The sequence below is a fragment of the Schistocerca nitens genome, chromosome 5, assembly GCF_023898315.1.
Source record: "Schistocerca nitens isolate TAMUIC-IGC-003100 chromosome 5, iqSchNite1.1, whole genome shotgun sequence".
NCBI lineage: Eukaryota > Metazoa > Arthropoda > Insecta > Orthoptera > Acrididae > Schistocerca > Schistocerca nitens.
The window spans coordinates 503,512,587-503,538,470 of NC_064618.1; the positions used below are offsets into that span (position 1 = coordinate 503,512,587).

General features: G+C 38.2%; 1 protein-coding gene across 1 annotated transcript in view; it reads left to right on the top strand.

Moving 5' to 3' along the window:
* Window positions 1-25,644, top strand: part of LOC126260557 (tyrosine-protein kinase Abl) — a gene marked incomplete at its 5' end in the record, with an annotated part of 138,332 nt that extends 112,688 nt beyond the window's left edge. The window contains 2 exons of the mRNA XM_049957890.1: window positions 8,702-8,943; window positions 20,807-25,644. Of these exons, the coding sequence (XP_049813847.1) occupies window positions 8,702-8,943; window positions 20,807-23,548 (2,984 nt within the window). The remainder of the gene's footprint in view (window positions 1-8,701; window positions 8,944-20,806) is intronic.
* Between the last annotated feature and the right edge of the window lie 240 nt (window positions 25,645-25,884).

The following is a 25,884-nucleotide window of genomic DNA, read 5'->3' on the forward strand; positions in this document are numbered from 1 at the left end:
CCCACAATGCTATTAAGGTACAATAATAATAATAATAATAATAATAATAGCAATAATAATAAATTTACATTCACAAAAATTTCAATAGAAAAAGAATTGTATAAAGAAAAAATGAGAACAAATGAAACTAGCAGTATGCTTAAAATGATGTGATGAAAGGGCAGAAAAAAATTACATTTAAACCAATTAATTGAATAAATATAATGATGAAAGTAAATTCAATAAAAATTTAAAAATAAAAAAAAATTAAAGTACAAGATGAGCTTCATGCCCACAACCTTTTGCACATGAAGGTATTACCCTACCTATTACACCACCCAACCACTCCATAAAATATCACTTTTTTTTTTACGCTGTTGAGGGTTAAGTAATATTCCAAATTTTTTCCATTGATTACTTGCAAATGAGAGCTCACTCATGTGAATGGCTGCAGGGCGTTATACCTAGGATCTTGACCTACATCACCGTGTAGATGGTGTTAAAAAGTTGATCCCACCACTGGGGACCTCTCCTTGTATGTTCCAAATCTTTCTACAATCTCTGTATACAGAGTGTTAAAAAAAAGTGTTGAATACTTAAAGAGGTGGTAGTATGCATCAAAACAAGAAAAATATGTCCAATAAACGCAGGTCTGGTAATGCATACCTTCTGTGATAAACATGTGTTTATAGGAAGGGCTGTGCGACACTTGGTAGCAAACATTAGCACAGTCATTGCATTGGTGCACTGTCAGATGTCAGCAGGGTATTATGATGTCTTACTCACAGTACTCTACCTACCATTGGGTTGTCTGTAGTCAGTTGTGTGGTTCAAGTCATGTTGCAAGCTACACTAATTTTTGTCATGTTTGTGTGCCTTATTGTACAGTACTGTCAACCCCGGATATGCATCATGATGTTTTGCCTTCTTTCAAATGTGGATTCACTTATGTATTTACTGTTATTGAACGTTTTGTACATATAAATTGTGTAGTACATTTACATTTGTCTCTTCCATTATTTGTTAGCAATGGAAGCCTACTACTCAACAAGTGAAATGACAGTTATGATATTCTGCTATGGTTTAGCAAATGGACGGAGCCTGTGAGCCCATGCCATTTACACTGAAAAATATCCACAGCGCAGAGTGCCCTACGGTAAGCTGTTAGGCAGACTTTTTCAGCATCTGAGGGGCACCCTTGCATGTCAGAATACTGACAGGGGAATGCTTCACATAGTCTACACATGTGACATGGAGCAAGCAGCATGTGCTACATTCAGTGGAAGAAACCCCTCGGACCAGTGCTCAGCAGCAAAAGGCATGTCTCACTCTCCTGTCTGAGGGCTACTTCATGGACAATTCCTGTACCCATATCATCTTCAGTACTTCAGGCCCTAAGGCCACAGGATCATAATGGCAGATGGCAATTCTGTCAGTGGCTGCTGCAGAATTGTGCAGCAGATCCACTGTTCACAACCAAGATTTTATTTACTGATGAGGCAGGATTCACAAGAGAAGGTGTTGTGAATTTCCGTAACCAGCTTGTATGGACAGATGTAAATTCCCAAGCAGTTCAGGAAAGAGGACATCAATACAGATTCTCAATCACTGTATGGACAGTCGTACTTGGCTATAGATTAACAGGGCCCTACATGCTACCACAAAGCTTAACTGGGGCACTTTATCTGGATTTTCTCATTAAAGTATTGTGTGTCATGCTGAAGGCGGAGCCAATGCACCAACGAATACAAATGTGGTTCATGCATGACGGTGCACCAGCACACTTTTGTCACAATGTGAGCAAAATTTCAGGACCAGCAGATTGGTCGCGGGGGCCCACAATTTGGTCTGCTCGTTCGCCAGACCTCAATCCCATAGACTTTGGTTATGGGGACACTTGAAGGGATTGGTCGATGCCACGCCAATCAATGATGTGCGGACACTACATGGTCGCATCTTCAGTACATGCCTGCAGGTAGAGCAACAACTGGGTATACTTCAAAGCATGCGTCTTTCTTTACACTGGAGACAGAGGGTGCATTGACATGAGTGGCTGCCACATTAAACACCACCTGTAAACATGTGTTTATCACAGAAAATATGCATTTCCAGATCCAAGTTTATTGGACTTACTTTTATTGTTTTGATGAGTACTACCACCTCTCAAAGTATTAGACACTTTTTTTAACACCCTTTATAAAGGCAATGTCCTGACTGACTGACACGTCATCGCATAGCCCAAATCGTGAAGCATAGCAACTCAAAATTTGGAGGGGGTGTTGATCGTGTACTGTAAATTTTTCAAAATAGGTGATGAAAGATTTATTGAAAACGTGTTGATGTTAGGGCAATTTGAAGCTAGGTATTTGATTTCTCAGTCAAAAATAAAGAAATACCTGTTTCAGCAGTTTCGAAAATTTGGCTATGTTGGGGTTGAAATAGTGGGTGAAATTAAAAAAAGAAAAGTCTATGAAATCTGCTATTTTACTTCCTTATTACAAATAGACAAAAATACGTGTTTTAGTGTTTTTGTAAATTCAACTCCTATGGGGGTGAAATAGGGCCAGACTACTTCACTGGTATATCATCACCCAGAACAAACTGCAAAGGATAGAAACTTGAAATTTGGAGAGGGTATGGATCTTAGACTGTAGGCACAGTTTAAGAAGGGAATGTTTGAAATTCCACTCCTAAGGGCTGAAATACGGGATGAAAGGCTTTTGAAAATATATCACCATTAAGGCAATGTTGTAGCTAGAACTATGAAAATTGGTATTTGGTTTCTCTCTCAGAAATTTAAAAAAATGTGTTTTTCAGCATTTTTGGAAGTTCAGTGAGTAAGGGGGTAAAGGAGTGGGTGAATTTTTTAAAAAATAAATGTTTATTAAAAAGGTACTAAATCGTTTTCAAAGCTACATCAAAGAAAGGCTTCTTGGTTAGGAATGAAAAAAAAATTGATGTTTGTGTTTTTGGATATTCAACCCCCTAAGGTAGTGAAAAAAGGATGAAATTTTGTAAGAAAATATTTCATTATATTAAACAAATTTAAAGCTAGATCTATGGAAATTGGTATTATTAATACAGGAATTATTTTTTCTCTTCTTCTTCTTCTTCTTCTTCTTCTTCTTCTTCTTATTCTTATCACTACCCACCACCCCTACAGCAATCCCCCTCCCAGCCCGAACAGAATTGTGTACCCTATGTATCTGCATCTAGTGTTATCCAAATGTTTGTGAACCGTGTAAGTGGGTACCAGCCCAATATATACCTAGTCAGATATTGGTAACTGCCTAAAAACCATATCCTGACTGGCCAGCATAACGGACTTCCTCATTAACCCGACAGGCGGATTTGATCTGGGATCAACTTGTCTCCCCGAAACCCAGAAATGGCGTGTAACATGGACGACTACCCAGACAGGTTAATACAGGAATTCATTATTGTCTGTAATATTCCAGCACTGTTTTTGGTAGTGTGTGAGATTGGGTCTTGAATAACCAAGACATTAGTCTCAAACCAAACACTGTGTGTATATTTGTGGATGTGAAACAGCGACTACTTACAGAATATATCCGAAGCATCTTCAGATACATCATCAATGATGTCATAGAAGGATCCTTCAATAGAAATGTTGAGGCATGTACACAAATGTCAATTCCATCAAGAATAACTTAAAGATCAGTAGCCAGTGTTCACATGCCTAATTCTTATGTTCCACAGGAGATTATATACTGATAAAAAGACACCAGGAGGGCAGCAAAACAAATACAAAGGTGTCAATATGAAGAAACGTCAAATTACTGTTGTTAACTGCTAGATTATTGCTTCTGTTCCACAAGTACATATATAATTCGCAGGCCACCCGTCCCTTCCATGGAGAAGGATTCATTACATCACTACTAATCATTTCCCTTCCTGTTCCACTCACAAATAGAACAAGGGAGCAAAGACTTATCTGTATGCTTCTGTACAAGCCCTATTTTCTCATACCTTATGTTCATGGTTCTTATGCAAAATGTACTTTGATACAGCAGTGTCATTCTACAGCCGTTTTAAATGTTGGTTCTCTAAATTTTCTCAATAGCCTTCCTTGAAAACAACATTGCCATCCCTCAAGTGATTCCCACTTGAGTTCCCAAAGCATCTCCATAATGCTTGCATGTTCATTGAAATCTAGCTGCCCGCCTTGAATTGCTTTGATGTCTTTCTTTTATCCAGCCTGGTGGGGATCCTAGACCTTGAGCAGCACTCATGAAATGCCGCACTAGTGTTCTATATGAAATATCCTTTACATATGAAACACACTTTCCTATAACTCTCCCAGTAAACTGAAGTTGCCATATGCCTTCCCCACTACCTATGTCCCATACATGCTTGTTCCACTTTGCTATGTTATGCCTACATATCTAATCAACATGACTGTGTCAAGTAGCACACTATTAACACTGTATTCAAACATTATGGGATGGTTTTTTCTGCTCACCTGCAATAACTTACATTTGTCTATATTTAGAGTTATTTGCCATTCATCGCACAAACTAGAAATTTTTTCGATCAGTATATTGGCTGTGTGTCGCTGAAGACCCGTGGCATTTCAGAGAATGACATTGTTGACAAAGCAGATAAGTGAGAATAGTTGCAACTTCAATCCCCTTTAACTAGTGCCAGGCACAGTCAGCACGGACCACCACTATGAATGAGTGTGTGGTTTGACTTGGGATCCCAGATCACCTAAGGAGCAATAATCACAAGAGAAATAGATGAAGAGTGTAAATCTTTCACTGGGTAATAACCTATTATTATTATTATTATTATTATTATTATTATTATTATTTGATGATGATCATGTAACAGAAGTAGGTTATATATTCATCTTGTTTTATGCTCTATCAGCCTTTCACCTCTGAAATACCCTGTAACAATACAAACTCAACATTACACTGCACATGCACTTGGTAGTATCAACAAAGTTAGACACATCAAAAAATCTAGACAGAAAAAGGCAACAGCAGACCACCTGCACTAGGACCATGAGAATGCCACATTGCCAATATGTTCTGTCACCAAGTAACGTGATTCATTTTCATAGAATATTATTTAATGCAGTGTCGTGAACATTAGGACTGTTCCTCTTTTGGTTGTCATGTAAATATCGATGAGCATGCGTAACACATTGGATTACTGTCACAATAACACATTGTATTACTGTCACAAATTTTGCTGCTGTAGTTTTCACTTGTTGCAGGACTTTCATGGTATTAACTTTGAAGTCTCCATTACAATATCTAAATTCTGAGACTGCAAATACATACGCATTACACCTGTGATTCATGAATAGATAGGAACTTAAAACAATTTGGAGCAGGTTACACCTGTGATTCATGAATAGATAGGAATTTAGAACAATTTGCAGCAGGTTAGTTTTCAAACCCTATTCTGTCCTAATTATTAATTTGAAACAACATTAAGTGATGAGTTCCAGACACAGTAGAGCACCACAATAACATCTTTAAATTGATCATTCCAAAAGCAATCTGTATGTTTGTTGATTACTTTGAATTTTCATTGGGGTTGAAACATGATGACCCTTTATCTTTTTAAATATGTCAAAATCAAAAGTCACAAGGAGTCTCTTTACCAGTGCCATAGTGGTGTGCATGTAAGAAGGTGGGTGTTGGGATAGTGCACAATGATAAGGGGTAGTGTACCACATGATGCTCCAGCCAGTAGCATCATTCTACCACACCTGACCATAGCATCTACTCCAGGGTGTCAGTAGATCGTTTAGCTTTGATTTCATGTTAGTTAAGGCATGGTGAAGGTACTTTTGGCACTGTAGTGTTGATTGTAGATGGGGTAAAGCAAACAAAACAAGTATAACATTAAGAAGCTACAGTGATAGTTTTATGAGAATATAAATTTAAATAGTGACCCAGTGTGACATTTATCATGATATGGCCAGTTACAAGGATAGGTAATGGCTGAAAAGTGCGGCATGAGACAAAGGCAGAGACCACCCTGGTGGCAGCGGCACTGGGTATGCTCAGCTTTGCCACCATGCAGCTGCCTTGTTACTTGCACACCACTATAGATCACTTCGATTCACTATTCAATGTGACAACAACTCTGTTTTTTAAAAATGTCAGTGTATGTATATAAATAATAGAGGGAAACATTCCACATGGGAAAAATATATATAAAAAACAAAGATGCTTTAACTTACCAAACGAGAAAGCGCTGGTATGTTGGTACACACAATAAAATAAAAAAAAACACACAAATACACACACAAATATCCAAGCTTTCGCAACCCATGGTTGCTTCATCAGGAAAGAGGGAAGGAGAGGGAAAGATGAAAGGATGTGGGTTTTAAGGGAGAGGATAAGGAGTCATCCCAATCCCGGGAGTGGAAAGACTTACCTTAGGGGTGGAAAAGAGGACAGGCATACACTCGCACGCGCACGCACACGCACACGCGCACACACACGCGCACACACACAGACATATGTAAATGCAAAGAGGTTGGGCAGAGATGTCAGTCGAGGCGGAAGTACAGAGGCAATGATTTTGAATGGCAGGTGAGATACGAGGGGCGGCAACTTGAAATTAGTGGAGGTTGAGGCCTGGTGGGTAACTGGAAGAGAGAATATATTGAAGGGCAAGTTCCCATCTCTGGAGTTCTGATAGGTTGGTGTCGGTAGGAAGTATCCAGATAACCCGGACGGTGTAACACTGTGCCAAGATGCGCTGGCCGTGCACCAAGGCATGTTTAGCCACAGGTGATCCTCATTACCAACAAACACTGTCTGCCTGTGTCCATTCATGCGAATGGACAGTTTGTTGCTGGTTATTCCCACATAGAAGGCTTCACAGTGTAGGCATGTCAGTTGGTAAATCACATGGGTGCTTTCACATGTGGCTCTGCCATTGATTGTGTACACATTCCGGGTTACAGGACTGGAGTAGGTGGCAGTGGGAGGGTGCATGGGACAGGTCTTGCCACATTGTGGAAATCATCAAAGAAAGTTCGGAGTAGCAATGAACTCTTTTATTACTGTGTAGGTTGTGTGCAACTGTGAACCATTGGGGTTACAAACTGAATACATCTTGACACTGAAAACTGGCTACAATCTGCCTCATAACAATGCTGTTGTACATCTACACTTACAGTAACACTCAGCAGTACTGTTTAAGATATAAATTTACAAAATTACAACAGAATATTAGTAAACAGAGATAAACTGTGCACAGAATAATTTAGGTACATTATTTCCTAATTAGTATGTATAAGTAGTTTCAGAAGCTTGAAACCCGATAATATACAGAAATTAAGAATGTGAGTTACATTTGATTAATTTATAAGCAAAGTATATGTTGTGTCTTTTCCTAACATAAATTGGAGTTACAAATTAAATATGAGTTTATTCAATAGTGGCCACATAGTTCAAAATGGTTGCTAGCACTGAAAATCAGTATATGTTTACATTTGTAATAAAGGGCTGCATAATTTGCCTTTAATTACAAATGATATTGCAAGTATTTTACATTGCTGATGTATTATATGGCAAACTTTGATGAAATAATGCATACAATGTGAATAGAATAGGAGGCAAATATCAATTCTAATGAACATTGGTAGTCATTAAAGAACTTAGGTAATAAGTGGCTTCACTGTTAACAAACAATCTTCCTACCAGTTACAGAGTCTGGATATTAAGTATACTGACATCGTCATGAACTTTCTGTTTTTCTTATAACCAGAACTTCTTTATTAACTACTTGTAATTCACATAGTAATTAGCATCAAACTACAGTATTTTATATTCATGTTTGAGACTTAAATGGCTCATCAGAGGGTGTTCTGTAACAGGTCGAATACTTAAAACATGTTACAAATAATCTAAGACTAATGGATGGACTAACTGTTGGCAAACATTACTCTGATGGATGTTCATCTGTGTATTCCTGGCTCTTCTACTTCTTATTCCCATTCCCTGTATCACAGTCATTCAGTTTTTCAAGATTTTCACACATTTCCTTTTCATAATTTTTGTAACGCGATCACGCCAATCTGTTTATCTGTAATGGCACAGTCCTCGCTTAAAAGTTACAATTTTGATTTTGATGTGGTGGTGGTGATTATTGTTGTCGTGATGGTAGATGAATGTTTTGAGTAGTTGTAGTAACAGCTTTTTCCTCTCTATGGAACTGCTCCATGAAAAACTGCAGTGTTGTGTTTCTTCACCCAACTATGTCTTATCTATCCTCTGGAATTTTTAGTAAGTTTTTCTCTATTTATTCAGTTACATCACCATGTGATGTGATAGGCACATTACATGTTTAGCTTGGATACCCAATGGTTAGAGTATATTGTTTCTTAATTTATGTGTCATTTGTTGGTGACAAGTTGAGAATTTGTGATGTAGAGCTTTCTGGGTATATCAGAATTAAAATTTGGATTTGGCTAATGTTTTGAAGATATAAGGTGTGTGTGTGTGTGTGTGTGTGTGTGTGTGTGTGTGTGTGTGTGAGAGAGAGAGAGAGAGAGAGAGAGAGAGAGAGAGAGAGAGAGAGATATCACGTAGTGTGTATACGTGTATCTAGAGAATAAAGACGGGGTAGGAAAAGTATTAAAAGATTTATTTTTTGAGTTAGTTTATTTAGCATATCTTATCTGTAATTACACTTATTGAGGGTAATCACAGATACTGTTTCTCTGCAGGTATAACGCGAGATCTGCAGAGCTTGGCAGCTAGCAATAAAGGTGACAGTGAGAGTGACCTTCAAGATCAAACACCGGATACTGATGACTCAGGGGCACACTCTTATCCTGATGCACCCACAGGAGCTTTCTTTCCTTCCACTAGTTCCTTCAAACGTGCGCCAATCATGGGTAACCGAGGCTTAGAGCAACGAGGAAAGAAGTCTCGAGCCTCGGCCACTAAAGAGGTTTCATCCCAAAAGGTAAAACTAATTTGACTACTCAAGACACTAATGTCAATATGCAAAGAACATGTAACATTTTTGATGATGGTATACCTTGAATTTTAATTAGCAAACCAGGCTGTATGTTATTCTTCCGTTCAGTATCAAAATGAAACTGTCATGTAACCAGTCCATTTAGAATGAAGGCAGTAGGGCCCTACTGGTTTCCACACAATTTATTTTCTCCTGTTCATCACTGTTTGAAGTTACGGTACACAGAAAAGAACCAGATGGTACACCATGGCCTACACACATAAACTAACACGCAGAGTTGCAGACAGGGCTTCAAAATAGCATATAAGCCTCGGCAAACCCTCCAGTCACACCTAAGCCAGCCAGCTACCGAGAGGGACAAATTCCAGCAATCAGGAATATATAAACTTGAATGTCAAAGTTGTGATGCAGTATACATTGGCATGACATGCAGGAATTTTGAAACATGATACAAAGAACATATCAGATGTTGGAAGTATGAAACAAACCATTCCACATTTGCAGAACATTTAAAACACCATAACCATCATCCTACAAACATGGAACAAGAAATGAAAATAATGAGAATAAGCAAACATGACAAACATCTTATACAAACACAAGAAAACTTCCACATCCAGAAAGCCAAAGCAGGAAACAAACATGTGATAAATGAACAAACGCACATCAGCACAGGCTCCCTACTACACTTAATAAAGGAAATGATAAGATAAAACACAAAATCTCTTCCCCCTTCACGTTCTGGACACACACACACACACACACACACACACACACACACCACAAAAAAAAATTGACACACACCAAAACACATACAAGCAGAGCCAACAATATATATACCGAAACACAGGCATGCATACAAAAGTAAAACACAGATACTTCAATAATTACACTTCAATGTTTGGCAATAACATTCGATCTTTGGCAAAAACATTTGAAAGTCAGCAACAGAAACCAGAACATTGCACTGAAACAAGCATTCAGTTCATAGTGCTGTGGAATGTGGGGGGGGGGGGGGGGGGGGGGGGGGAGAAACGCAAATTGGCATTCATAAGAACAACAACACCAAAAATGCAACGAGCGTAATACGTAAGAAATTGTCCACACAACCTGTAAGTACAGTTCAAAACATTACTACTTAATAGGAAATACCAACCACCAGAACTGTTTATAACCTGTAGGTACAGTGACAAAAATGTAAATTAAATAGCAAGCATATGTACATATTCCAGGCCACTGATGATGCATTGCAGGAAATAAAGGCGAAACGCGTATGGTACTAAAATTGTGTTTTATTCAGTTGCTGTCAGATGGTCCATAAGTAAAAATTATAAATATACTGTAATATTACACGCAACTGAGGAAGACAGGACTACAAAAGTTGAAGATGTCTGTTTGAAGTTAACCATTCTGCCTCCCAACTTTTACTTCACTTTTTAAAAATGCAGTTCTTGTTACGTCATATAAATAGCATCATTTTTTTTTCAGAATGTAATGCTCCAAAGATATTTTGCAGGTTTTCCTGCACTTTGTGTCTCATTTTTCATTCTAGCCTACTTGAAAAGTGAAAAGTTTTAAATCTTGTTCACACTTTCTGAAAATGGGCAGTTGTTTAAAGAAAGGACATACAAAGGTAAAGCAGAGTTCAAAATGAGGGTCTGTTGTGACACCAGTATGATAATTCACAAAAGATAGTGTTATTAGACGTACCAACTTCAAGGTTCTTAAGAACCCAGTAACATGTAGAATGAAATCCAAAGAATTCTGACCTATGAAAGCACTAGCTTCCACAAGAAGAGTAGTGACGGACTCTTGCTATCATATAAATGTTGACATTCCATGCTTTGGACATGAGTGATGTAGCCTCTCCTTTGCATACATTACACTTCAAAATAGACGAGTGACATTGGACCTATTTTGGTCATTTTTCAGGTTTGCGAATGTACTCCAACATTTCTCTTAAGTCTGTCATCGGTGTAAAAGTACTTTATGATACTTCTGCTGCCACGAGAAAATGCAATTGGAAGTACACATCACTCATATTGGCGAGAAGGGGTTGAGACAACGATGTAACTTTTTCTTTGTGGCATTCATGTTTCATTTGTTGCCACACATCATACTCATACCTCACAATATCATATGCAGCGCAAAAGATGTCAGTTGTCGTCTGCTGCTTACTTTGTATGTACTTTCAAGAAAGCCTTACAGTACTGTGCTGAAAAATAGAATAGGGCTAGCTAAGATCTAATTGGCCAGAAGCTTAAACAAAAATGAACTTAGGTTTTGCAGACAAGATGCTTTGTTGTTTATGAAATGGAAAGACACTAAATCCATATGCAAACTCCATGTACCACTTCCTGTCATTTCCTTTCTTTTTCACCTTTGCAAATAGGGCGAGGGAAGAATGACTGCCTATATGCCTCCATACAAGCCTTAATCTCTCTTGCCTTATGTTGATGATCCTTATGTGAAATGTACGTCAGCGGCAGTGGACTTGTTCTGCTGTCAGCTTCAAATGCTGGTTCTCTAAATTTTCTCAGTAGTGGTCCTCAAAACGGACATCATCTCCCCTTCAGGGGAATTTGAGTTCCTAAAGCATCTCCGTAATACTTGCATGTTGATCAAACCTGCCAATAACAGATCTAGCAGCCCACCTCTGTATTGCTTCAATGTCTTCCGTTGACCCAGCTTATCAGGAACCCCAAACACATGAGCAATGCTCAGGAATGGATCCCACTAGTGTTCTGAATGCGGTGTCCTTTACAGATGAACCACAATTTCCAAAAACTCTACAACTGAAGTCTACCATTTGCCTCATCTACTATGATCCTTACATACTCATTCTATTTCATATTACTTTGCAAAGTTGCGCCGAAATATTAAATTGACCTGGTTGGTCAAACAGCTCACTACTAATGCTGTATTTGAACATTCCGGAATTGTTTTACCTAGTCATCTACATTAACCTACATTTCTCTACATTTACAGCTAACTAGCTTTCACCATACCAACTAGCAGTTTTGTCTAATTCATCTTGTATCCTCCTACAATCACTCAATTTCAACACCTTCCTGTACACCACAACGTCATCAGCAAACAGCCACAGATCGCTGCTCACCCTGTCCATCAGATCATTTATGTATATAGAGAATAATAGTGGTCCTATCACTCTTCCCTGGGGCCACCCTGGTGATAGGCTTGTTTCTGATGAGTACTAGGTCCTGTTACTTTAAGAAGTCTTTGAGCAGTCACGTATCTGGGAACCTATTATGTAGGCTCGTATCTTAAAGAGTCTGCAATGGAGTACCGTAGGAATTCTAGGAATGTGGAATCTGCCTGTTGCCCTTCATTCATAGTTCACAGTATATTATGTGAGAAAAGGGCAAGCTGAGTTCCATATGAACAGTGCTTTGTAAAACTGCGCATTGCCACCTCAAGGATCTGTATCAAATTGTAACTTATGTTCAAGAATTTTGCAGCAAACCAATGTTGAGGTTTTTGGTCTGTAATTGTGTGGGTCAGTTCTTTAACCATTCTTATATACAGGAGACATGCACTTTTTTCTAGTCACTTGGGGCTTTGCGCTGGGTGAGATTCACGATAAGTGCAAGCTAAGTAAGGGGCCAATTATGTCCTCCATATGGGAGTATGTGTGATGGTCAAACAACAGTATGTTTGTAAGATCCTCCTGCATGAACAGTTTCTTCATTGCAAAATTTAAAACTTCAGCTTGCTTTTTGCTGTCTTGTACTGCCACACCAGATTGGTCAATGAATGACTGGATAGAAGCCTTCAGTCACCTTCGTGATTTTATGTAGGACTAGAGTTTTCTTAGGAATGTACTAGGAATGTATTTCATTTGACAACTAAACATAAAATGATTACATCTAAAGTCAACATGAGAAATTTGAAAATGAAGAAACCACAGGACAGTTGCTTATTCCACAATCTTTTATTGTGTACACATGACTGGTTTCGGAACAATTAAATTTGTATCATCAAAGGGGTTAGGATGGTCTCGGTGATTTTCTTTTTTACACCAGATGATGGAACTTAAATTGTTCCAAAACTGGTCATGTGTACACAATAAAAGATGGATGATTGCACAACTGCACTGTGTGAGGAGCATTTTTTCAAAACTTGATGCAAAAAATTCCAAAATCGAGTTAGGCATGGTAATGATATAATGTTGATCTTCTACAACAACTGCTGGACCCAGTTTTAGCAAAAGACAACTACTGTTGTGTGTGTATGAACACTCCAAATCATGAAGTTTCAGCAAAACACGATATATACATTCTTACAGTTACAGCAAAAGTTGACAAATGCAATGTAATTACTATGTGGTGTCTCAGCTCGTTTTCTGCAGAAAGCAATTAACAATAATAGGGTATATTGGTTGCTTTAAATAATGTTACTCATTGTTGTAACAGTATTGACTGATGGGAATAGTGTTGCAAACAGACTTCATTGTCATCACAACACCTGCAGCTTACTTTTACCCATGTGTTCATTGGACACTCACAGTACATCTACGAAGATGTATTGCAACCTGAAGCAGGGTGGATGATGATTCTTGTGATTCGAAGAACGTCTTACAGATCAAAGAATGTATTGATGGGAGAAAATACCAATTCAAGAACAACTTACATCGATCTGAAATGAGAATCAAAAAGTGTAGAAAGGAATCTATCATCAAATTCAATCATGGACCTGAAGTTTCGCCTTCAATAGCTAAGGAATGAAAGAATACAAAGCTGTTGAACTTTGTCATGAAGATATTTCCCACTTTCATCATTACACGACACCATTAAATAATAAAATGGACCAAGATAAGTTTCTGTTAAAATTTATTAATATTTCTTCACCTCAGTGCGGAATAATGGACACGAAGAATGGAAAAAGGAAGAATACAATGATAGTGAAATATACCATTAGAAAAATAAATGGTGAAGTAGTGCCTGTATGTACTGCCACTTTCCATGTAGTATCTGCCATGTCAAAGGAGAATTATCATATCTAGCAAGAAGATTTCATGTAGGAGAGAGATGTCCAAAGGAAAGGAGAGGAAGCGACAGAACAGAAAAGGGTCAAAAGAAGATAACTGTTGTCATTAAGATTGATATTAAAAAAATATAGATGCAGAGAGAACCATCATGAAAGGGAGAAGTCTAAGAGATTTATTTGCCTTCTGTCAGTCAAATTTTAGAGAGATTCTGTGAAGAAAGGAAAAAATTTAGAACTGGAACAATGTTCCCTACCAAAATACTAGCATATATTTTACAAACATGTCAGTCTATCATTCAGGATACCTCATAGCGATTCCTGCTCCACTTGTAAGGTCGGTTTAATGGAAATAAAAACAGCAACTTATCTGCAGAAGAAGAATGAACTGTAAACTAGATACAAATTACATAAAATTTGTGCAAAGAGGTTTTATGATACAATGAATGAAGATAAACAAACTGCCCTTAAGATTTGCTTTGGCATGTAGCAAATCAGCCTATTTCAAAATTATGATCAGTGATGTTTTGTATGCTAAACAAGTATGATTACACAATCCATGCACCATGACCCATGTTAAGGAGCAAAAGACTGAAAGCATTGTTTTCTACACCCAGTTGGAGACAAAATCTTCAAGAGGATGCAATTGTGTTGCTTCGGCTTTGCTGGACTTCTTTTCTGACTTTGATAAGTAACAACCAAATGTTGGTACCAATACTATACACCTGTTCTCATATTGTTGCAGCAGCCAAAATAAAAACATTTGTACGACGACAATCCTACAGCATTCTTGGAAAAGAGCACGAAGTTCAATAATATTTGGCACTTCTTCCCTGTTCGTGGCGATAACTACACACCACGAGGCTACAGAATATGTTCCCAGATACGTGACTGCTCAAAGACTTCTTAAAATAACAGGACCGAGTGTTTGTCTCCTAAAGAATATTATGATATTTTAGAAAATCGTGATACTTAAAGTCCTAAACACTGACTGGACTGTTAAAAACCTAAAAGATAGTGCACAGAAAGTACTAAAATCCAAGCTACCTTTCAAAATTAACAATCAGCATTTCATCTCAGACAAGAAAAAAAGATTGTTAATGTGTTTGTGAGTGATACATACTGTGGAGATCCAGCACAAGTTGACATCCTGAGATGAACGAAACCATGCCACCCAACAGTTCCATTCACAGTTCTACCAAAACCAAATATGATGGGCAAAGAAAAGAAGAAAGATGTTTCTGCCTTGTAAATACTTTGAAGTTGCAGATGATGCAAAGGAGTTTTATGAAAATGTCCTACAGGAATAATGTATGGCTTTAACAGGAAAAACTTCACAGTAAAAAATGTGATTACAACATGCAATAATTTTTGTGTTACTTATTTCATACTTCATGATAATAATGATATGAGTTAAACAATTATGTTAAAATAGTTACCATTGCTTTTGTATTTCTCTTATTGTTGTTTGTGTTCTCAACAAAGTCAAAAACTATAAATTAAAAAAACTGCTTTATATAATAATATATGCGAAAATGTGCCTTTTACAATGATGCAGGCATATAATAAACACTACAAAAAATTAGTTGTGGAAAAAATACATTTAAATAAAGAAGGCAACATAACTGATACTAGCAATGATTATAAGCATTTATCATCTCTTGAAAAAACTGGAAAAATCACACCTTACTGTTCTGTTACAAAAATCAAATTTTAATCTTATTTCATTGAACATTTTCTTAATATCACTGAGATCTAGTAGTCATCTAAAAATTCAAACACTCAAATGTGTTTAAGTGAAAACAGAAAAACTCCTTTCATGAAAAACAGTATCTGTTGTATTTATGAAGTTTTGAAAAAATGCTCCCTCAATTTGTAAGTTTTTATATAAAAAGTAGAGGCTTACTATCGCATACCTTTTTGAATTTGGTACTGAATTGTAGCATCTTTGATAAACAAAGGCTGTCTAGTTGAATTAACTTCCATCCCAAATAGTTCACCTGTAAACAGAATCAGTGAGATACATTTTCTTAAATTGATTCTGGCTGCAGAAATGTCTAAATGGCCTCGGAGGAGATGTAATGTTTGTGCAGAATGAAGCAAAGCAAGATCTGAGAAAGTGACAAGGAAAGATACCTGGTACTATTGTGAAGAATGTGACACATGACTAAGTTTTCAAGATGAAACCGATTAATTTTCAGTAAAAATGTACACTTTAAAGGGTTTTATTTTCAGTACTAGTGACTTGGAATTCTATCTCAATTTAGAAAATGAAAGATTTAAAAAGATTGCTACTTTTGCAAAACAATCCATTTTCATTTCAAAATAACTGAAACAAGTCTGTTTCTTTGCAGTATTTCACAGAAAAAAGACCCTTCTTTAAAATGCAATAAACTGATGTAAGTTACGTGCAGTAGAGCCTGCTGCACAAAATTCAGAAAAACTATGAAAAAGCACACTATCAGTCAATTGTACTACATTCCTTTTGCCCGGTCGTGAAAGTGTTAATATTCAATTGCCAAGAAAGCATGTTCAACCACTGATTTCAAGACTTCCAGTGGCTAACAATGAGTTGCAAATGTGTTTATATTACAGTCATCCATGGCAAGGTGGAACACAAAAATATATTTAGAATATTGTCACAATACAGATAGCACTGAAAATGTGATAAAAGCCCAGGAAATGGGTCATCAGTGAAATGCTTGTAGAGCCTCGTAGCATATGCTTGTAGCATATCAGAAATGGAGATAGCAGGACAAGTTTTGATTGCTAGGTTACAAGAATTGGCAAGTCTTTTGGAATCGTCATGGTAGGAAAATGGAGAAATAAACTTGTCATGAAAAGGTATTGGAGTAATGTTCAGAAAGATGCAGAACAACTCGTTCAAGAGAAATGTGACTGCAAGGAGTGAGAGAGATTATGCCAGAAAGGTAAATGCACTAAGGTGATCGTGAAAATGAACAACTGATCGATTTGAGATACAGGAAGCAGAACAGTCTGTAGGGTCCTCACATCAAGAAAGAAGAAAAAGTGTTGCACTTGTGACATTCAAAGTGTCTCATCCATTGTACCAGATTATCAAATTCTCATCTTGGCAGAATACTCATGCTTCGATCAGTTACAATAAGTTATTGCTGGTAACGATTATGTTATGTATTACAGACTACTAGAGAAGTATGAGGGGTAGTGAACTGGAGATAGATGACAGTGACAGGAATCATTCCTAAATTGTGGCTGATGGAAATTCACTCCACATTATGTGCTTAGCTACCATCTAGAAAGTTTTTTGATGGCAAGAATTCAGATATCATATGTAGTAAAGCAGACAGCAAGTGCTTGGAAATTGTGTTACAAAATATGTTCTGCTGTAGGGTATTGCATGTAAACTTTATAGACATATTTACCTATTTTTGTTGAGTTGCAGCCGGGCACAAGAAAAAGACTGCTATACATTTAAGGTTTCGGCCAGACATTCACACAAGCACAACTTCCTCACATGATCTCTGTCCCTAGTCATTGTGGCTGACCTGTGTATAGCAGTTGTGCCTAATGTGACAAGCAGTCTTTGGGTGGTGGAGATCAGAAAGAGGCTGGGCTGGGGAGGGGGAGGTATAGCAAGCTAGGGTTGAGGTGGGGGAGGGTGTAGTGCTGCTTGTGGGGGCTTGCAGTTATGTGGTGGGGATGGGGCATGGCTGCCAAGTACAGTTCGGAGGTTTGAAGAGGGAGGGAGGAGATGATGAGGGGAGCAGAAAGGAAGAGGAGGGGAAAAAAGACTAGGGGGGTGTTGGTGAAATAGAAGACTCTGTAGTGTTGAAGTGTGGAGATAGGAAAGGGGATAGGTGGGCGAAGGACAGAGACTATTGAAGGTTGGTGGGAGGGGGTTACAGGCAGGTATGTGGCATATACTGCAAGGAGAGTTCCCACCTGCACAATTCAGGAAAGCTGGTGTTGGCAAGAAGGATCCAGGCAGGCCTTGAAAGAGGCAGAAGTGAAGCACATTGCTGACACAGCTTGTTAGTTGTCTTGCCCATGTAGAAAGCAGCACAGTGGTTGTAGCTTAGTTTGTAAATCACAGGACTGCTTTCACAGGTAGCCCTGCCTCCGATGAGATAGGAGAGGCCTGTGACCAGACTGGAGTAGGTGGTAGAGGGAGGACATATGAGACAGATCCTGCATCTAGGTCTATTGCAAAGATACGAGCCAGGGGAGGCAAGGGGTTGGAGTGGGGATGGACAAGGTTATTGTGTAGATTTGATGGGTGGTGGAATACTACTGTGGGAGGAGTGGGAAAGGTAGCAGATCGGATAGTCATCATTTCAGGACACGACAAGAGGTAGTCATATAATGCAGGTGGGAAATCTCTCTCCTATATATCCTATAAGCATCCTGGCCTCAACCTTCATTGGTCCCTGTCCTTTCACCCACTTATCCCCTACTGTGATCCCATTATTCCAGCACTACGTAGCCTTCTGTTCCACCAGCACACCAACCAGTCTGTTTTATCCTTCTATAGTACTCTCCTTTTCTGCTCCCCTTGCCCATCCCCTCTACCTCAAATCCCCTAACTGCACCTAGCAGCCCTATCCTGCCCCCAAAATGTCCTGCATGCCCCCACAAGCAGCAGTACACCCTCGTCCACCCCTACCCTTTTATCGCTCCCTGTCCCTGACCCAGCCTCCTCCTCACTCCCTCCTCCTCCTCCCACCTCCACCTACAGATTGCTTGTTCCATGAGGTGCAGTTGGTGTACTCAGCCTGGCCTCAATGGCCAGAGACAGTGGTCTTGTGTGTGTGTGTGTGTGTGTGTGTGTGTGTGTGTGTGTGTGTGTGTGTGTGTGTGTTTTCCACTTCTGAAGGAGGTCTTTCAGATGAAAGCTCAGATGTATAGCAGTCTTTTTGTTGTGCCTGTCAAAAACTCAACGTCTGCTCTGTATGGTGAGTAGCAAATCTTACCTTTTTCATATGGTCATTACTCCTTCCTAGATTTTCCATAGTTGATTTTTACCTATTTTTGATCATTTAAGTTAATGGTTTCAGAAATACAAAGTTTATGCAATGGCATGTTGTTCATTTTTTAAAAACATTCTTAGGAGTATTGTGATTAGAACTATCTGTCTGAAAATTATGTGATCAGTCCATTTGTAGTTTTTCCCCTCCAGTTACCTGCCAGTATATGTTTATTCTTCTGCTGGACTAGTAACCATTATTTTTTATGCTTTTACTTTAAAAAACTGTTAAACCTCATCTTACTTTGGTTTTCATTTAATATAACACTTCGGTTAGAATAATTTAGTAAATACTGATCTTCTCTCCTTCATTCAAAAACAGCAAGGATTCCTGTGTCCCATGAATCAGTATGTAATTTTATTATTACATTCTTCTGACCAACTAAAGCCATCGAACATGCAAGGGCATAGGTGTTGGTAAAGTGAATCAGTGTGGAAAATTTAGCAATTTTGTAGTTGGTCTGATAAGAATCCAAAACAACAGGCATTCCTTGGGAGATAAATATACACACAACGATTTTCAACAATGGCAGTGTGAAGTGGAAATGTTACTAACATGCCCTGCAAATTATTGGTCTTGTACATCTAAGAAATGACCTAATATGGACCCTAAACTCTACTTCATACTGCACAAAAAAGTCATCAGATGTGTCTTTTGGCTATTGCAGAGTATTTCTGTTACAAAGAGATAGATCAATCAGTGATACAAGGATCACTTTAGAGATGATGGAATGACTCAGTTGTTATGGTCTGGCTCCCACAAAAAGTCACTAACTACAATGTAAGATTTCATTCAGAGCATATTGAGTGAAACCGCCGTTGGCCTGTGGCAGAATTAAAAGTATTTTATGAAGTAGAGACAATGTTGAATGTCAGTGCAAATGCTCTGTGTGGCTGTTATGATATTGATGCAGACAGTGGTGAATGAAATTATGTTATTTCTGAAGTTGGCTATAGTGCAGTTAGGAGCATTTGCTGATGTGTATCCTTGGTAAGATGCCTGAAGAAGAAAAACTTATTTGGTGCTGTTTGATTGTGGAAATGGATGCACAGAATAGTTCAGAATTGGACCACTTTCAAACATAATGTGAACAATAATTATTGTTGATGTCAAAATTAAAACACTGTGGAAACATTTTGAAGGGAACCTTTTATTTCAATGCCATGGTAGTCCTCTGCACAAATCAAGAGCATCATAGTTTGAAGAAAGTATGTTGGAGTTTCCGGGCTAATATACTCAAAGCTTTCAGTTGAATCACGTGCATATCTATGGGTTGACGCAAACTGTTCACCATTTTTGAGAAAGGATGGTAGCGGATTTAGCCTTATATGTATCAGAACTCATTCTGAATACTATGTACCAGAAATTATTGTTCTGTTTATCAGAACCTGCCCTTAAAGTTAAACATTATAATAATAGCAAAAGAAAATCTCTCATGTTTGTTAATGGGTCCTTGGACAAAACGACATAGGGAATACAAGATTTTTTGCCAGTTAGTGTATATAGACTTAGTCTCTTCATTGCTTTTAGATAGTCAGGCAAAGAATGGCTGTATATGGATTTGCAATGAGATAATCTATATTAAAACCACTATAATTATTGCTGCAGTAAAACTGCGTAACTCTCATATTAAATCTATTTACACACTTGGCAGATCAGTTCAGAAAGAGCAACACAGAAAATGTCAGGCAGAGAACCTGGAGTGTTTTTAAATTTATTTTTAAGTTTCATGAAAGGATCTAGAAGAATTATTTAAGTGGTTAGCTTTATGGTACAAATAATATGCAATATTTGCTTAATGCATTGAGAGTTGTGTTTCAAAAACTTTCCTTTTTCAGGTCGTGCAAGTTGTAGCTCTTGAGGTGAAAAATGTAACACGAGCCATAAATCGTTATGGCACACTACCCAAAGGAGCCCGCATTGGAGCATACCTGGAGTCATTGCGGCAGAGTGGTCTAGCAGGAGGAACAGATGCTGATGAAATGGACCAAGGAGAAGAAATGGTAGAGCAGCAATCTATGACTGATCTTCCTACTCCCCATCGTTCAGTGTCACCAAGAACTAACATACGTACTCAGCCTCAGATGATACGTAGCAACTCATCTGGAGGAACTGTTGGAGGTTTCCATCAGCATCACCATCCACCTTCTTCACCAACTGCAAGCAAATTACAACGACCTCGGACAGCTGGAAATACTCGTAATCATGGGCCGGAGATGCGTACATTCCGTGCACCAAACACCTCAACTTTCCGTGGGGGCAGTCCTTCAAGAGTACTTCAGCCTTCGTTGGCTGATTTGGAGTTTCCACCACCACCTTCAGATCTACCCCCTCCCCCAGAAGAGTTTGACTGTGTTAGTGAAACCCCAATGACCCCAGAACCACCTCCACCTTTGACTGCTGCTTCCCCCAGCCCAGAAAGACGACGACTCCGCTCTGGTGCTGCTTCTGGCAAGCCATCAGGACTTTCTTCACCTCGTAGTTTGCGGAAGTTAGGTCACAGTTCCAGTTTAGATCAACCTTCTCCTCATTGGGCCTCATCAAATGAGGCTGAACGGAACTATCCAGTTGTAGAACCCATTTTTCCACTGGATCATAGTGACCAAGAGCGGGATAGCCCTCATGCCACGCATACCAGTGATGTTCGAAACACTGAACCATCTGTAGAGGAGGCAAGTTCTAGATTTGGTGTGAGCCTGAGGCACCGTGAACCATCTACTGACTCCTGCAGCAGTGTTAAGTCGGGAAGAGAAAGGGAAGATTCCTGTCAGTTGACGCAGAGTGGTCGCCGAAGTTCAAAAGGACGGCCTCGTGATCGCCCTCCAAGTCCACCAAGATCCAGCAGAAGTTTAACATCTCCAAGTCTTGAAACAAAAAGTCCTCTCTCCCCTGGTAGTGATGCACCTGCACTGTATTCACCTCCAGCACTTCCTTCTGAAACTTGTTCCTCCCCAACCCAGAATAAGGATTTTCCTAACTTCAGTGAACCTGATTGCCATCATCCAGATGAAGAAATGTGCTCCCCAAATGAGAATGATGAAACAGAGAGGAGACCTTCTTGCAGCAAAGCTGCAAAAAATGTACCATCAGATGTGAAAGACCTGTTGGAACTTAAATTGATGGCAGAGATTAAAGAGAGAGCTGATAGAGGCTTTGGACGGAATGGGTCAAAAGAATCTCCACATGGTGATCAACCGTCTGCATTAATTGACCCATCAGCACAAATGGTTTCAGAACTTAATGAAACTCTGCTGCAAGAAAACAGCCGACAAGAATCAGCTTCTGATATTAGCTTTAATAAAACTTCTCCTGATTTAGAAGGAAAAGCATCTGGTTCTCCAGTTGATATAAAATCGAATCTGCGTAAGTTCAGTCGAGGATCAGACAGTTCAAAATTGTATGATCAGCAGACGAGCTCTAACCAGGAACCAGTAGGTAGTAACTTAGGTGGGTTTAAAGCTCAGCTGAAGAAAATTGAACCTGCTCCTAAGAGAGTGGTTGCAAAGGAGGAGAATGAGGACCATTCTGTTTCCATCATAGACTTTAAATCTCGTTTACGTAAGGTAGATAACACTGGAGATAAATTATCTGAAAAGGTCTCAAAGAAATCAGAAAATGGAAAAGCAGAAGAGGAGCAGGGACATGAGGATGAGAAGCGTCGAAATAGTGTACATTTAGATGGTGACTATCATGAGGACGATGCAAAAAAGAGGGACAGTACAGTGAGTGCCCATAGTCTAGATGGAGGATCATTGAAAGTAGACGAAACAGAGGACAAACGACGTAGTACAGGTAGCATAAGTAGTTTAAAAAAACTGTGGGAAAATAAAGAATCAACATCCGAGTGTGCCCCTGGCCAAGTGAGTCCAAAATTAACATTAAAGACAGCAGTCAAGCCTGAAGTTCCTTCTCGAACGTGTCGTGACACACCGTGTGATGATGATGATAGGTCTAGAAGTGAAGAAAATAACAAAGATCATAGTTCTCCAGAAGATGCACCAAGCAGGATTAACAAGGTATCTGTAGGTGAAAGAAGAGTGTGGCCCCCTACAACAAGTGATGAAAAACCTGCAGTTCCTACTAAACCATTAGTAAAAGCTGCCAAGCCAGTTATATTTTCTTCCAAACTTCCTACAAGCTCAGCAGCTATTTATGCAACACCTTCTATGTCAAAACCTTCTGTCATACCAAAAAGCAGTAGTAGTGATAGCAAAACAGAAGAAGAGACATGTGGGAAACTGGAAAGTGAAAAGGACGCTAAAGACGAGCGGGAAAGTGTTCTCGAGATTTCACAAGCCTTAGAAACGAGTTTATCTGTGTTAAGGTCATCTCCAAATGTATCGACAGGCAGCTGGCTGCAACTGTCAGACAAAGTTGGTTTGTTCCATTCTTCATGTGTAGGTTATGCTGATAGGGTACCACCTCACACACGGTTTCATTTCCGTGAATTACTTACTAGACTGGAAACTCAGGCTCAACAGTTACGCTCAGCCAGTGTTAGAAACTCAGCTGATAATACGCGGCTTTTCACTGAAGTACAGAATACTGTGAAAGATGTGATAAATGCTGTGCAAAGATAGGTCCATTAAATGTATGATAAAGACTGATTTAGTTTATGGTAACTGCACCTACTGTAGAAGATCATTGATGTGTTTCACGTGTGTGTGTAGGAATGAGCACACTTCATCTGATCTCTTCTGAGATATAAAATAGAGTCATCCGTGTTCATCTAGGTGAATGTGTGTGTCTTTTTTTTAGGCATTATGCGTACTTATTGTACTTGTGGAATTTTCTGTGATGTGTGTGAGACTCAGTGGTTTTTTCCTCAGTCGTGAATATCCATTGTAAGAAGTGAAGAGCAGGTTATAGTTTCCTGTTGAGGAATGTAATCAGAAGGTTATTAAAGCAGGAAATATGTGTTAAGATGGTAAAATGTTTGTGCTGAGAGCCGAAGTCTGGTAAGTGTTGAGAAAAATATCCACTTTTGAGTCATATATTCAGGTTTTACCAAAAAAATATGAACTATAGACTATTTTTCATACAGTATTTGCTGATACATTGTTTTACAGCATGCATCATCCAGAGAGGTATGTATGTGTGCTGTGTGTATGCTTCACTGTATTGTGTGGAATTTACTGCATGTATTAAATTTGAAGGCTTGAGCACAACTTCAGTCTGAATACCATTAAACAATAGCTGTTATTTATGAAGCTGCTCTAGGTAAATGCAAATTAACAAAAAATATCTACAATTGATCCTTGGTTTGAGTTCTGTTGTATTTGCTCCCCTCCCCCCTTTTACCTGTGATAACGTTGTACGTTGGATTAGATGCTTGACAGATATGAATAGCACGTGCTCAAATATAATTTTATGCAGTATTGAATGAGTGTTGTTTGTCTAAAAAAAATGCAAGCAAGAAATTAGGACAGGGACCATAATGTGCTATTTGTTTCCAAGGAGTATTTTCTTCCGGGGCTGCAGTGATAACTTTCTCCCCTATAATGTTACTGAAGAATGGAATTCAGAAATAAGCAGTATTTGAACTTAAAGGACTATTATTTTATGCTAAGTACAATTACTGCTTACATTTTCTGATTATTTGCATAATTTGCATTGTTTATGCTAGTCTATGTAATGTATAGTTAAATTGAATAGAGTTGAGAATTGGGATGTAACATCTTGCAAAGAGTTTTTATAAACCCAAAGATTTTAAAAATAACTTTTCTTACTGTGCACATACAAATATTCCCACTGTTATTGTGTAGTGACTAATTCATCCTTTTTTTAAATGAATTCATAGTTTGTTTAAATGAGCCAAAAATGTTTTTCAAAACAACGAACTGGAAATCATGTACTGAAAAATTCAGAATCTGCCTAATATTGCAGGTTTAGTATTTGCTCATGCCATTTCTTGCATACTTTTTAAAATTTCTTTTGTAATGTAAATAGGTTTTGTATGAAAACATTTCCCACTTGGCGCTCATTAAGAAAGCAAAGAAAATCGATTGTGTACTGTCTTAATTTAAAACAGACTGTGTATGATACTTTTATATGGCAGTGAATAGCAACTTTGGAAAGTGTGTTTGTGCAAAATAAATCAGAAAAACATTGTGAGATTACTTGAATACTCTGTGATCTGTTGATGCTAATTTGGTTCTTTATGTTATATATTATTTATTTTTCATTTAACTTCAGCAGTAGTGCAAATTGTACCAGCTGTCTTGTAATCCTGTCAGTGGATTTTTTTTTTGTATATGTACTATTTTTACACTAGCATTATATTCTAGGTACAGATTTTTTTGTTCCTAGATTTCAAACCAGTGAAACTTCACATAGGTAACTGTTAGTATAGTACCAGTATCATGGCTCAATATTTTAGAATGAAATTTTGAATTTGAAAATTTTTTGGAGATTCGAGAGAGAACTATGTATGTCTGATCGTAAGGATGAAGATGGAAAAATAGTCTTGATTTTGTATTTCTCATGTTTACACTTTATAACTGTGAAGTAATTTTCGCAAGGAAATTCTGTTTTATATATGAAGATTATATATATTATATATATATTTCTCTGTACGAATGCCAGATTACTTCATTATGGTTTCTTTACTTTGTATGTTGATGCATGCATTTTGTACAGGTAAAAGTGTGTTCCTTTGTCAATGTGTATTGCTGTATGGATGTTTGTACAATGATTATAAATATAAACAAGAAGTAGAATCAAAATTCATTTGTACCCTTCATGAATACTCCTTCAGAGCATTTTCCTTTCCATAAATTGCAGTTCATAAGCTTGTCATTTTGTCTGTAATTAACATAACGTTTTCAATTGTGTTATGGTTTCCCTGTGTATTTCTGCACCAGTGTTTTACTAGAATGGCACTGTTTTTAACTGCACTTGATCAGTTAAGGGACGT